Source organism: Apostichopus japonicus, chromosome 1 (genome assembly GCF_037975245.1).
Source record: "Apostichopus japonicus isolate 1M-3 chromosome 1, ASM3797524v1, whole genome shotgun sequence".
Classification (NCBI taxonomy): Eukaryota; Metazoa; Echinodermata; class Holothuroidea; order Aspidochirotida; family Stichopodidae; genus Apostichopus; species Apostichopus japonicus.
In genome coordinates this window covers 9,411,082-9,424,443 of record NC_092561.1, presented here as the reverse complement: position 1 = coordinate 9,424,443, position 13,362 = coordinate 9,411,082, and the positions used below count along the sequence as shown (strand labels likewise).

The 13,362-nt window shown below is 38.0% G+C and overlaps 1 protein-coding gene across 10 annotated transcripts in view; it reads right to left on the bottom strand.

Moving 5' to 3' along the window:
- LOC139966802 (neuron navigator 2-like) overlaps positions 1-13,362 on the bottom strand; it is a 312,370-nt gene that overhangs the window by 182,285 nt on the left and 116,723 nt on the right. The window contains exon 1 of one of the 10 annotated variants that reach the window (XM_071970236.1): positions 9,766-9,852. The exons of the other annotated variants lie outside the window; for them this stretch is intronic. Coding sequence (XP_071826337.1) covers positions 9,766-9,837 — 72 coding nt within the window. The 5' untranslated portion in view covers positions 9,838-9,852. Of the gene's footprint in view, positions 1-9,765; positions 9,853-13,362 lie in introns of those variants that run through there. 10 annotated transcript variants of the gene reach the window in all.

The window sequence follows — 13,362 nt, the reverse complement described above, 5'->3', positions numbered from 1 at the left end:
ATATAAATAAAATCAAAGAAGAATTTTTGGTTGGTTAGCTTTGAAATGAAGTTTGTATGTCCTCAGGGCTGACTGGCTGTATCTCTTAGAAAAATCAAACTGCCAATATTGTAAACATGTACAGTAGTAGCTAGTGGATGGCATATTTTAATATATCTCAGAGATCTCTATCTAAAGGTATTTCATAACAGCTAGGTCTGTTGAAGGTGCAAAGAATTGGCAAAGCATATTATTGTTTATTGTTTCCTGCCATTAACAGTGATGGATAGCTTTGTGTACATACAGTATATTGTAGCAGTGGCCGGTAAAGCTTGTTTTACACCAATTTGATATTACATACCCAACTCTAAGAGAGGGAACATATTGTATCAGCAAGCATCGGGTGTAACAAGTGTGACCTTTCAGTTGTATCAAGTGTGACATTCCAGGTGTTGAAAGTGTGACCTTCCAGGTGTATCTAGTGCGACCTTTCAGTTGTATCAAGTTTGACCTTTCAGTTGCATTAAGAGTGACCTTTCAGTTGTATCAAGTGTGACCTTCCAGGTGTATCTAGTGCGACCTTTCAGTTGTATCAAGTTTGACCTTTCAGTTGCATTAAGAGTGACCTTTCAGTTGTATCAAGTGTGACCTTCCAGGTGTATCTAGTGCGACCTTTCAGTTGTATCAAGTTTGACCTTTCAGTTGCATTAAGAGTGACATTTCAGATGTATCAAGTGAGACTTTTCAGCAATATGAAATGTGACATCTCAGTTATATCAAGTTTGACCTTCCAGGTGTATCTAGTGCGACCTTTCAGTTGTATCAAGTTTGACCTTTCAGTTGCATTAAGAGTGACATTTCAGATGTATCAAGTGAGACTTTTCAGCAATATGAAATGTGACATCTCAGTTGTATCAAGTTTGACCTTTCAGTTGCATTAAGAGTGACCTTTCAGTTGTATCAAGTGAGACATTCCAGGTGTATCTAGTGCGACATTCCAGGTGTATCTAGTGAGACTTTTCAGATGTATCAAATGAGACCTTTCAGCAATATGAAATGTGACATCTCAGTTATATCAAGTGTGAACTGTCAGTTGTATCAAGTGTGACCATTCTGATGTATCTAGTGGGCAACATTTTTACTTAGGTAATCTAGTGAGACCGTTAGTTTGCACAGCTAGAGGTTTAAGCTAGCTCAACACGCCTGAAAGAACAATTGATTTTTTTAATATATTTTAGTATATTATATATTTTTTTTCATTCAATCCTTTAAAGCTAGTCTGACCTAAATTAATTTAGTAAACTGAATTCACTGTAAAACTTGACAACTGCCATCAAGAGTTTGATCATAAACAAGTATTTGCAGTTACTGTACACTAGGAGTATTTTATACTCATTACCCACTTTAAGCAACATTTTAATAATTGCTTCATTTGACCAAGGTTGTAACTATGGGATACTTGTGAGGGAATAACTCACATTAATAACTGTTGGTACTTGGTAACGATTCGGGTCGCTTATTTTGTGAAATTCCTCTTTTAAGACATAAACATGTTCTTATCATATGACATAGTGCACTGTTCAAATTTTATGTACATAGCCATTTTGACTTCTCTGAAGTTTCTCTCCTACAAAAAACTTCACGGTTCCTCTGTAAATCCCCTTCCCCCTCCCCTCCCCACCCCTCCTCCCCCCCCCAGAAAGAGAAAAAGGCTTTTCATCTTTGGACTAGATTTTAGGCAATTTGATAAGTTTTGTATTTTATATTTCTTGATGCGTTACTGTATGGATAAATTTGTACGCTTGTGTCAATTTTATTTATGATTTCATTTCGGGTGAAAGGTCATTTCATTATTATTGCATACTTTCAGCTGCCAAGCCCTTCTTTGAACAGCATTAATCGGTACCAACAGGTTGTGGCAAGTTGCAACTCAAGGTATTCAAAATTGAAAGCAAATTACAAATTAAAAAGATAAATCCTGATGGTGAAGATCACACTCAACGTTTTTTCCCACTTACAAACTTGTCATGGTGCTTTTTGTGATGTTTACATTTAAGGTATTCTGATCCTTATAAGGACAGGCTTATTTCTTAATATCAAATTTCACGGCACTAAATATCTATTTAGTCACTGAGAGCACGAACCTTCGTCATCTCATCGTAAACTCCTGTCCAATTCATCCTAGCTAATTTGAAGCTATTTCTAAACAAATTTATCTTAATAATGTGCAAATGACAGGTCAGATAAACAATGAAGGTTGCTAAGCAACCACCACCACAGATATGAAAAAAACAAGAAGAAGAAGAAGAAGGTTGTTGCAGTGATTATGGAACTTCAAGAATAATCTTCACATCGAAGAGCGATAGCTACCATCTTACTGACAAAGCACATGATGAGAAAGAGGAAACGGTTTTGAAATCATTCTTCCGTATCTTTCTGTATTATGCAAGCAAATATAGTGCTGAAAGATGCAGTTTGACCTATGACCCCTATGACCTAAGCCACACTATGGCTGGGCTGGGGTCAGGAAAATTATTTAGTTTTTCTTTGCCAGAGATGGGTGTACCCTGAGATATATGTTTTGACTATAACTTAATAGAATTCAAAATTGTCCATAGGGTGTTTAACAGACCCTGCTGTACCTACACCAGATTTACCAACAACACCCCCAAAACTCTTACATGGACCTCTTAGGGGAGGGAGGAGGGGAGGGAGGAGGGTGAGGAGGGGAGGGAGGAGGGGGAGGGGATCAATAATTGAGATGATTCAACTTCGACTTATTGCACAATAAATGATGATTAAGTTTGAATGAAATTTGCACTTTTTGTAACAACTAGTTTGAAGGACATCTCTTTGTTTGGGTTAATACCTAACTTGCAAAGCTAATATTTTATCCTCCTTGAACTCTACACTGAGCTTTGTAAGTTTGTAGTATTCTGCAATCTGATAACTTCCTAAATGGGAAATCAATGTGGCATGAAGTGAATGAGAATGCTATTAAAAAAAAACCACATCTATAATTCAACAAAAGAAAAGTTATACAAAAGCTTGAAACTTTATACACAAAAGCAGAGAATAATAACATACAAATTATAAACATATTTACAGATTTCCCTTTGTTTAAGAAATTCCACACATATCCCATACCTCATAACTTAATGTATCGGTGTGGGGGGGAGGAATGTTTTTTGTTACCACAAATTCAAACACAATTCCTGCACACGTCTTCGTTTCACAAGTTTAACCTCTTTATATACAGTAGCCCACTTTGGTAAGAAACCTGCCCCAGCTCCTCCCATGCACACCCATTAAAGTGTCAAATGGAATCCTCTTCACTTTTATTCTTCATCTAAGAATTTTTCTTTGTTTCTTCTTTGACAGCCTAAATATCCTTATAAAACACAGTGACTGCTCATCTCTTTTATTGGTGTTGCCTTTACATAGTTTATTGGATGACTATCACCTGTAGTAAACTTATTCTAACCTCCCATTTAGATTATAAATTGTCCCGCAGCAGCCTCAGATGTGACAGTTTTGACACCGTTAATGGGCCCAGCAGGTAGTTTAGATTACCATAGAAGGAGACATACAGATGATCATAAGTGTAATAATAATACAGATTCCAGCAGAATATAGACTTTATAGAGATACTGTTCTCTTTCGAAATCACTCTTTGTTCTTTTTTTTCAAAATACAGAAACCGGGAGCCAGGATCGTAATTTTGAGAGATTACTACCCTATAACTGTAGCTAGGGTTACTAGGGTTACGGCATGTTACAGATTTTGCTGTTTCCAAAGCCTAGTAGATAGTGCAGTGCAACCAATATGATATGTTGTCGTCTGTATTATTTGATTTATTTGAATATACTCACTGCCCCTTCCCCCTCCCCTTCCCTTCACAAACACAGCCTTCTCGTGGTAAGTTACAGTATCTCTGGAATTCATATCAAACAAACTGTAGAAATGATTATGAGCATAATATAAATTTCCTTTGACCTTCCTTGCCCTGCCTCGCACCACCCCCCGTCTCTTCCCCTCCCCAAACTTGGCTGTAACTAACTTCATATTTATAGTTATATCCACTTCATGCACTTCATAATCTGTAGTTGTCATCAATGACCAACAATTTTGCAAAGTTGTCATATTTTAAAAAATTTTTTTTATGGTCTTGTCAATTACACAAGCAGGAAATCTATCATCAAACAAATTTCAAGAGAACCAAGGCTACGAAGATGAACCGGGTTGCATTCCGTGAGAAATAAAAACCTTTGAGGATAATTACGGCCACGATTGGATACACCTCTCCATGAATTATGTTTACATTTCCTGCTAGTTGAGAGGGGAACTAGGTATACCAGATAATACCACAAGCTATAGAACCATCATGGCATAATAATTGGTACCTGTTGGGAGGACTTCAAATATCATCCCTTTATAGCAATTTTTGATAAAATTCTGGCATGCTAAAAATCTTATCAACATATTTTTTTCTTTCCCAAATTCTCTTAACTTTAATAGCTCTCTGCACCCCCTAAACCTTACCAGTTTTGGGAATTAATGAGCAATAATACTAACTAATCTCAAGTCTAATTACGTCTTTTTTCCTTAACCTTAGAAGTAAAGCATTACCATTCTTTGCGCCCACTAATCCCACATCGTCGAGGACTTTACCCACTTTCCTAAATGTTCTTATTACCCTAGCTCTAAATTACACAACAACAGTATATAGCCAATGACATGAGAACTGTTCCAAAGGTGGTATAGTAATGCTTTTTGAAACTTGAGCATTTTTTGTTGAATTTGTAGTAGTTGTGGAAAATACCTGCATTTCAGACCATGCCAGACTTAAGATATTAAGTTCATTACACTTTTTCACAATCTTTTCATGTGTAGGTTTCTCAATGACAGTAATTAGACATCTTTAACACATTCATTTTCAAATCATTCCAAAGAATTGTTGAAAATTAAAGGTTCACATTACCTAAATATAGACATTTCTAGGCTAAATCAATGAACTTCCCCATAATTAGCATAGATTTGCATATTCATAAGCTAGACCCAAATGTCTACGTATCTGACAAGTATGCCTGGAGGATGCATGTACAATGAGAAGTTTTGTACATTACGCACTGCAGAAAATGTTGAGGAACACTACCATGCATACCATGTACTGTAACCTGGCATTACAATCTCAATTCCATTCTACTCAGAAATTAGCTTGAATAGGCATGAAATTTCAAGAGAAATTTGGCCTTTCATGTGCATACAGTAGGTAAACTTCACAACAGAAACCTGACTTGAAAATTATAAACAAGGCAAAGAACTAAGACATTTTTAGCTAGAATGAGATTCAAACCTGGGAAATAGATGGATCGCCACCAACTATGTACAGGATGACTCTGCTAAAGCGCAGGGTTGTATTAACTTTGTGACATTCTTTAGCAATAGGCCTATACACCAAATCTATATATATGTCATATTCTATGTGGTTGCAAACATTTCTCTTAAAGGTCATCATAATTTTCCATTCATTGAACATATTTTAATATATGTGTCCCACAAAATCATTTTATGTCATTTTTTTTTTATTTTTCATTTGAGGACCAATTAAGTTTTCAGTTAATAGCTTAAATATTCATCTTTTGTGGGTGTGATGTTTGATATACTAAAATTAAGAAGTATGTTTACAGGGACATTTGCCTTTCCTTTTGGGATTCAAGCTTTTTTTACCACCAGCCAGCCCATTTGACAAAGAAAACACAAACTTAAATTCAAATGAGACCAACATTAGTCTTGCTAATTATGCAAAGAAATCCAATCAACTGCGCTTACTCCTTCTTCTTTTTTTTTTCGGTCTATCAAACATGGATTCAACAAAACATAACGATTTTGTGGGAAAATATCATACATGAATATACTGCACAAGAAGATGGCTTAAACCACCGTTACCACGGTGATTCAGCTGCACAGACTCACAACAAGGTGACAGATTCAACACCTTGACAGTATACCTGCAGATGGATGACTGGTAAGGTAGATTAAGTATCACTACTCCCATGAATATTAATGAGCTTATAGTACCAATGAGTCATACAGTAGATTGCTAAAATAGCATACATATATATATGTATATATATGTGTGTGTATGTGTATATATAAACATATATATATATATGCTCACAAAAGGTAATTTTCCTCATGCCTCCTTTAAACTAATCAAAGACAATTTCATATTCTTTATGCATTTTTCTTATAAATTCTTATGCTTGTATTTTATTCTTTCCAATATTTTTCTAGCTTCTGTTTAACAGACATAAAATAGTTCATGCAACTACATATACAGCAGTTGCTAATTTATTCTAAGGAATGGAAGGGGAGGGCGACCGGTAGGAGGGGGGGATAAACATAAATTGACTATCTGCAACTGATGCAGCACACAGTAAAATGTTCAATTTTAAATTATTTTGCAAATTATGTGTGAGTGGAAGGGGAAGGGGGTGGGAGGGGCTGAGTTGGTGTTGGCGGGTTAGGGAGGGTTGAACAACCTGTACTGAGCCCTCTCTTTTTGAGGTACGGGTTCCATAGCATATAAAACTTGTGCAAGAGGGCGCTAGGCAGGTGGACATGATGGGATAACAGGAGCAAAGGAAAGCTGAAGACTTAACTACTGTTCCATGTCAAACAAGGACGCTGAAGGATTTACAACATTTCACACATTGCCATATAAGGGTAGTAAATTAGGCCAACTAGCACACAAACATGCAAGTTCAGCTGGGCTGCTCCTGATAAACTGTTGGTACGATATTTACACCTGTTGTTAAAATTCCTTTTACTTTAATTTCTCTAAACCGAGCAAAAAAAATCAATTTTGAAAATGTAAACAAATGTCATCTCTGTTTCTGTATATGTGATTCATAACAAATACTAAAATCAAAGCAAAGTGCCATTAATTCTTCACTAATTAATATTTATATTTTGCCTGATAGTTTCACCTATGAACCTTCATATAATTGTTGATACAATCAAGGAAGGAGGGGGGTGTGGGGGGATTTAGCTTGAATAATTGTAATATGATTTTCAGAAGTATATAGCAGTTGTAGAAAACTGACCAGCAAATCACCAAAGTTTCTTTCTAAGTAACCAGATAAGTTCTCAAGACAATACAGCACATTCCAGTTTCCCTCAATGGGAAATCCCAAACACCCGAGCTATTCTAATTTATTCAAACATTGGCACAGACCACACCACCAATGTCATCATGAATAAATTATCAATAAAAACCTTTTTTGGCCGGGGGCCAGTTCCACACCTTGGGTTTGCATTCTCTCACTATTCAGAGATATCTGGAAAACTCAGTGACCCAAGTTAAACTACATAGTGCTTGCCCGCTGAGACTTTCCCTTCGTTACAGAGTAAACTCGATGTATACTCTTTCTCTCGGAGCAGATATAAATGTCACTGGTTATTAAACAAACTAGACGACACGACTGAACCGGCACAACTCCATTGAGACCGATGATGAGTCACTACGTTTCAGATGATAAATCATACTTAATTTTTTCGAATGAAAATCAAAAAGATTACGCATATTCTTCATTTATCTCTTCCTTTTTTTTGGCATTTGATGTTTTCCTTTTCAAATGTTATGTGAGACTATGAAGAGAACTATGAATGCTGATGCACTATTTTTGACAAAGCAAATGACCTCGTAACAAGTTCACCCCGGTATCTAATGAAAGAGAATATAGACGGTGCAGTGAGTTTCCATGATAGGTTATAATGTACTTTATGAGATAACAAAATTTAACTTATAAAGCTCAAACCCACATAAAAACATGAACACTTTCAAGGATATATACTTATTCTGTACTCATACTAGTAATAATAATATTTAGATTTATAAAGTGCAGACATATCCACTGATAACTGTGCTCAGGGCACATCACAATACTACCCTAGTCAATGATAACCTGCCAAATATAGAGACAACCCCTACTCTACTTGTTGGGATAGTAAATTTGTAAAGGGGCATGGGGGGGGGGGGGGGGAAGTGCAGTGCAAGAATGTTAATACTGTAGTTGTTATACTTATAAGCTACCAGTAAGTAGATACGAGTGCATACTGTAGGTATAGAAGACAGACAAGAGAGGAATGTACCTTTGTGATAAGTCTCTGACATCCCACCAACCTTAAGCTCCTTTTTCCTTCCTCTCCAACAGCTCTCCCCTCTCTCCCCTCCCCACTTCCCACTTCCCATTCCATTCCACCCCTCTCCCACTGTTCCAGAATCCTCACTAACACCCTTTCATCTCCATTCTAAAATCCACGCTATCCTACTTAACATTTTCAAATTCGTAATGAACTTTTCACGGTTGAAATTAAAAATTATTGTATCCTAATAACTGGTGGTGAATGGCTTTTGAATCACCAAACCTGAATATTCTTTAAAAAAAGAGGGCGCTATACTTGAACAATGTTGCCAAAAGAGCTAAGAGTTCATTTGGAAAACCAGAGAGAAAATTGTCTTTTTATGGAAACAGGATCAACCAAAAAGACATTTTATTATGAATTTATGATAGGAATTTGTTAATTTAGAAACATATCAATATCTGTATGGACAATGGATCCCTGAAATAAAATGTCATTTTGAACACTTTCTATAATATGCAACCAGCAAATTAACTTCAGTAATCTCAGTTGCAATGTTGCCTTCAGAACAAACATAAACAGCAAAGAGCAAAAACAGTTAAACATGGTTATTGCTTGATAGGTTTTATATATAAAGGGGGGGGGGGAATTGGATGCAAATCATACCTTACAAAATGGTTAACAATCTTGTGAATCCTTACTTTGGGGGTTGGGGTTGGAGCCGTTGAGAGCCAGGTCACGCCCCAAGGAGAATTATATCCTGGGCCCCATTTAGCTCTCTATTTTGCCTGACTCAATGTGAATGAAAAGGAGAAAGATGAAGGTACTTTCCTGGGCCCCCTCAATATTTTCCCATGTCCGTTTATGTACCCAGGCTCCCCTTATTTACACAGCCCCTGTGGTTGTAGCCTCTGATTTTGCCACAAAAATTGAAAAACCGCTTAGCATCTTCTAGATACGTTATTATCCAATGTTTGCCTGAAACAGTCTCTGGGATTAATTAACATTTGTCCATCCTAGTCCTCTAACCCCTAACCCAACCCTTACCCCCTATGTCCCCCCCCCCAACCTCCCTCCTTTGTAAGCCCAAGCTCATGAATATTACACACATGCAATCTCCATTTTACAATTGCACTTGCAAAACACTTCAATGAATTAAAAATAGTTACACTGTTAAACATATTCAAAATTATGGTCAATATGCAATTATGGTACCACTTTACTAAAAAAAAAAGTGTTTAAAAATTTACAAAACTGTTTACAGATCAGTTTCTATGTACCTTTTCTATGTCAATTATTTTCTCTACCTTTAACATACCTCAGAAATATGACCAGCGACGCTCGACTCAACATTATTACTCTCTCCCTCCTCCTCCTCAACCTCCTCCTCCATTTTGACAAAATATTCCTCAAATGCAAATGCCATCTATCCTTTCCTCCATCCAGTTATACATCAAACTAACATGTGACATGAAGTTGTAACACTTCCTGTATCTCTACTCCTTCTGCACTGCAAATAAACAATCACTGCTACCCCAAAATAACCTCCACCTGTATCAACCTGTAACAATCTAAAGACTGTATATTAACATGGATTCTTTTGTAAATTAAACTCCTACAACAAACTTTGATACTTACCTTTCCTTTTAATCTATCACAAAGAAGAATCAATGGATTCCTGCTATCATCAATCTCTTCTTCACCAGTCATAATCCTTGAATAAAAAAAGCCTCCTCCTTCACAAATAGAAAGAATCAAACCTTCTTCCTTATACTTCTTTCCTTATTTGTTCTTCCTATAAAGTTTAAATCATTTCTTCTCACTTTCTTTCTTTCTTTTGTAATTCTTCTCTCTATCTCACTCACTCACTCTCTCTCTCTCTCTCATGAAATCCAGATTTGAAATGTGTTTCATCTTTCAAAACCCAAAAACTTTGTTAGAGAAACTTTTCATAAACTTTGTAGCAGAGTGTGACTCATTGTCATTTTAGACTGGCCACAAACTGGGCTTTTATATTTTTTGCTGATCCCCATTATAAAGTTGGATCGACCAAATTTTCAGAGCTCTATAACTTTCAATGCAAAACTTTACAAGAATAATCGATAGTTTTATCTTCTGTGCTAATGGTATAAGGTTTTCAACATGAAGCAATGTCAGAGTTAGGGATGTGAGGGGAAGGAAAGGGGGAGGGGGAAGGATGGAAGAGGAGGGTAGTGTAGGTATTAAACATTTTAATCCTCATCATTATCAGGTTCTCATGGGTTCAGGTCTTCAAAAAAGACTAGATTTATCCTTCACAAGTTCATAACACTTAAATACAAGAATAGTCCATTGTGATAACAGGGGTGTTGAAAACACTAAGAAAAAGTTTTTTAACAAAATAGGTTAAATTGTGCTATTTGCTACAGTGAATGGGCTGTAAGTGGAAGGTGTCAATGACACACTATAATACACTAACAATGGAAAATATGAATAACCCTGATTCACTAATCTTCTCATCAAACAAAGAGGATTAACGAAAGAATAGATTAGAAGGGCCAAACTTGATGATTTCATATTAAAAGTATTTTAGAAACAACAAATGAGCTTAAACATATTTGGCCAAATTCCAGACAAAGCAAAGGAGAAGGGGGAGGAAAGGGGAAGACTTCTGTGTGGATGTAATTTTCCACTGTATATAAGTATGGTTAACGAGTAGCTGCTGGACAAAGGTCATTTAATTGTATACGGTCCCTATAATATGCTAGAAAGATGGGGAGGGGGGGGGGGAATGGTCAGCTTTTTCAAACTAAAACCTCTCACTTTTACTGTCTAAATCAGAGTATTTTACTATTAAACCTAATTGAGAAAATCATCTATAATTTAAACACTGTACACCACTCCTAAATAGCCTGGGGGGGGGGGGCAAGGTTAGGATCACCAGTAAACTAATTTTGGAAACTTCTAGCCATTATTAGGAAGCCTTATCAATTGAAAGGCAAAATTTACTTTCTAGAATTTGAAGAGGAATACTAAAAAGTCACGTTTTTGCATAACTTGGATTATCAGTCCTATGATGTTTTTTCAATATTAATTCCCTGTTTTTGAAGGGAAATTGTTTATGATTACCCAAGGGTCATTGACTCAGGTTTAGGATAATGATATAATGGCTAATACTATATGCAAATTAAGCCAAATACCTGAAACAGTGTATCAAATATGAGACTGTGGTGTTATTACTCAAATACACAGCATACCAGAGAAGGGGGAGAGGGGGAGGGGGGAGAGGGGAAGAGGGGAAGAGGGGAAGAGGGGAAGAGGGGAAGATGGGAAGAGCGGAAGAGGGGAAGAGGGGAAGAGGGGAAGAGGGGAAGAGGGGAAGAGGGGAAGAGGGGAAGAGGGGAAGAGGGAAAGAGGGGAAGAGGGGAAGAGGGGAAGAGGGGAAGAGGGGAAGAGGGGAAGAGGGGAAGAGGGGAAGAGGGGAAGAGGGGAAGAGGGGAAGAGGAGAAGAGGAGAAGAGGGGGAGAGGGGAAGAGGGGAAGAGGGGAAGAGGGGAAGAGGGGAAGAGGGGAAGAGGGGAAGAGGGGAAGAGGGGAAGAGGGGAAGAGGGGAAGAGGGGAAGAGGGGAAGAGGGGAAGAGGAGAAGAGGAGAAGAGGGGAAGAGGGGGAGAGGGGAAGAGGGGAAGAGGGGAAGAGGGGAAGAGGGGAAGAGGGGAAGAGGGGAAGAGGGGAAGAGGGGAAAAGGGGAAGAGGAGAAGAGGAAGAAGAGGAGAAGAGGGGAAGAGGGGAAGAGGGGAAGAGGGGAAGAGGGGAAGAGGGGAAGAGGGGAAGAGGGGAAGAGGGGAAGAGGGGAAGAGGGGAAGAGGGGAAGAGGGGAAGAGGGGAAGAGGGGAAGAGGGGAAGAGGGGAAGAGGGGAAAAGGGGAAGAGGGGAGAAGAGGAGAAGAGGGGAAGAGGGGGAGAGGGGAAGAGGGGGAGAGGGGAGAGGGGGAGAGGGGGAGAGGGGGAGAGGGGGAGAGGGGGAGAGGGGGAGAGGGGGAGAGGGGGAGAGGGGGAGAGGGGAAGAGGGGAAGAGGGGAAGAGGGGAAGAGGGGAAAAGGGGAAGAGGAGAAGAGGAGAAGAGGGGAAGAGGGGGAGAGGGGGAGAGGGGGAGAGGGGAAATTACACTTCACATCTACTCTCGTAGAATTGAAAAAACTTACATTTACATCATATTTAATACACCATATCTATATAAGTAATACACCATATCTATATGGAGTGTTAGCTCAGTGGTTAATGAGGTCCCCGGTTCGAGTCACTCCCAGATTAATGTATGTCGTCCAGTTACAGAGTTGTTGACAATCAACAATTCATAATCATGGACGTTAAATATGAATGTAAGAGACTGACTTCGGTCAGCTTGCGGCTTTGATAAGCCATTGAGGCTTCTTCGCGAGTTCCTGCTTGCAGGAGGATCTAATATATATATACATACAAGTTAAAACGGAGGTGAACAACCTGGTATACAAGATCAATGCTTCCCAGGAACCAATTACATGGGAATGGATCTTTGTGTACACTTCTAATCGCATAACAATATTTCACATTCAACATGTATGCTGAACTTCTCTTTTTTTCTTCTTTTCTTTGGTTGGTTTACTTATTAATTCTTTTTTTTTATTTGGGTGTTAGACCAAAATTAGCACTAAGCCTGCAATTTAAGTGTATAGTTACATTTCCCTGAGCGGCGGCAATCAGCTGGACATTTTTACAGATGTAGCAGTGCTAAAGTTCTTGCTTGCAAGTCATGGCCATAAAAGTGTACAATATAATAGGCCATAGGGTTCACAGTACTTTTGCTTCTTTGATGCAAACACAAAGTTGAACCGATATTTATCAATGCAAGAAATGAAAGGAAGAACGAAAAGGACCCTGAACACTTAAAACTGTAACAAAGTCTTGCAGCCAAGGGCACGCAAATGTGGAGGCCACGAACACAATAGCTTTTGTAAAGTTTAAACAGTTTAATAAGCAGCTGGTCGTTGTGAATGATTCCCCCCAAATACAAACCTCCTCTGTTCCTCTCATGCAACCATGTAAGCTTCCAAAAGTAAAACAGCTGCTTTCATCAAAGTTTTGAGTCAATTTTTATAAACAATTTCAACTTCAATTCCTTTTCTGAGATCAATTCCTGTTATAATCTTATTCTTTAATTTGACTCAAGTCCAATTTCTTTCCAAATAATTTGCTGAAAGTGACCTTTTTTGTTTGTTTT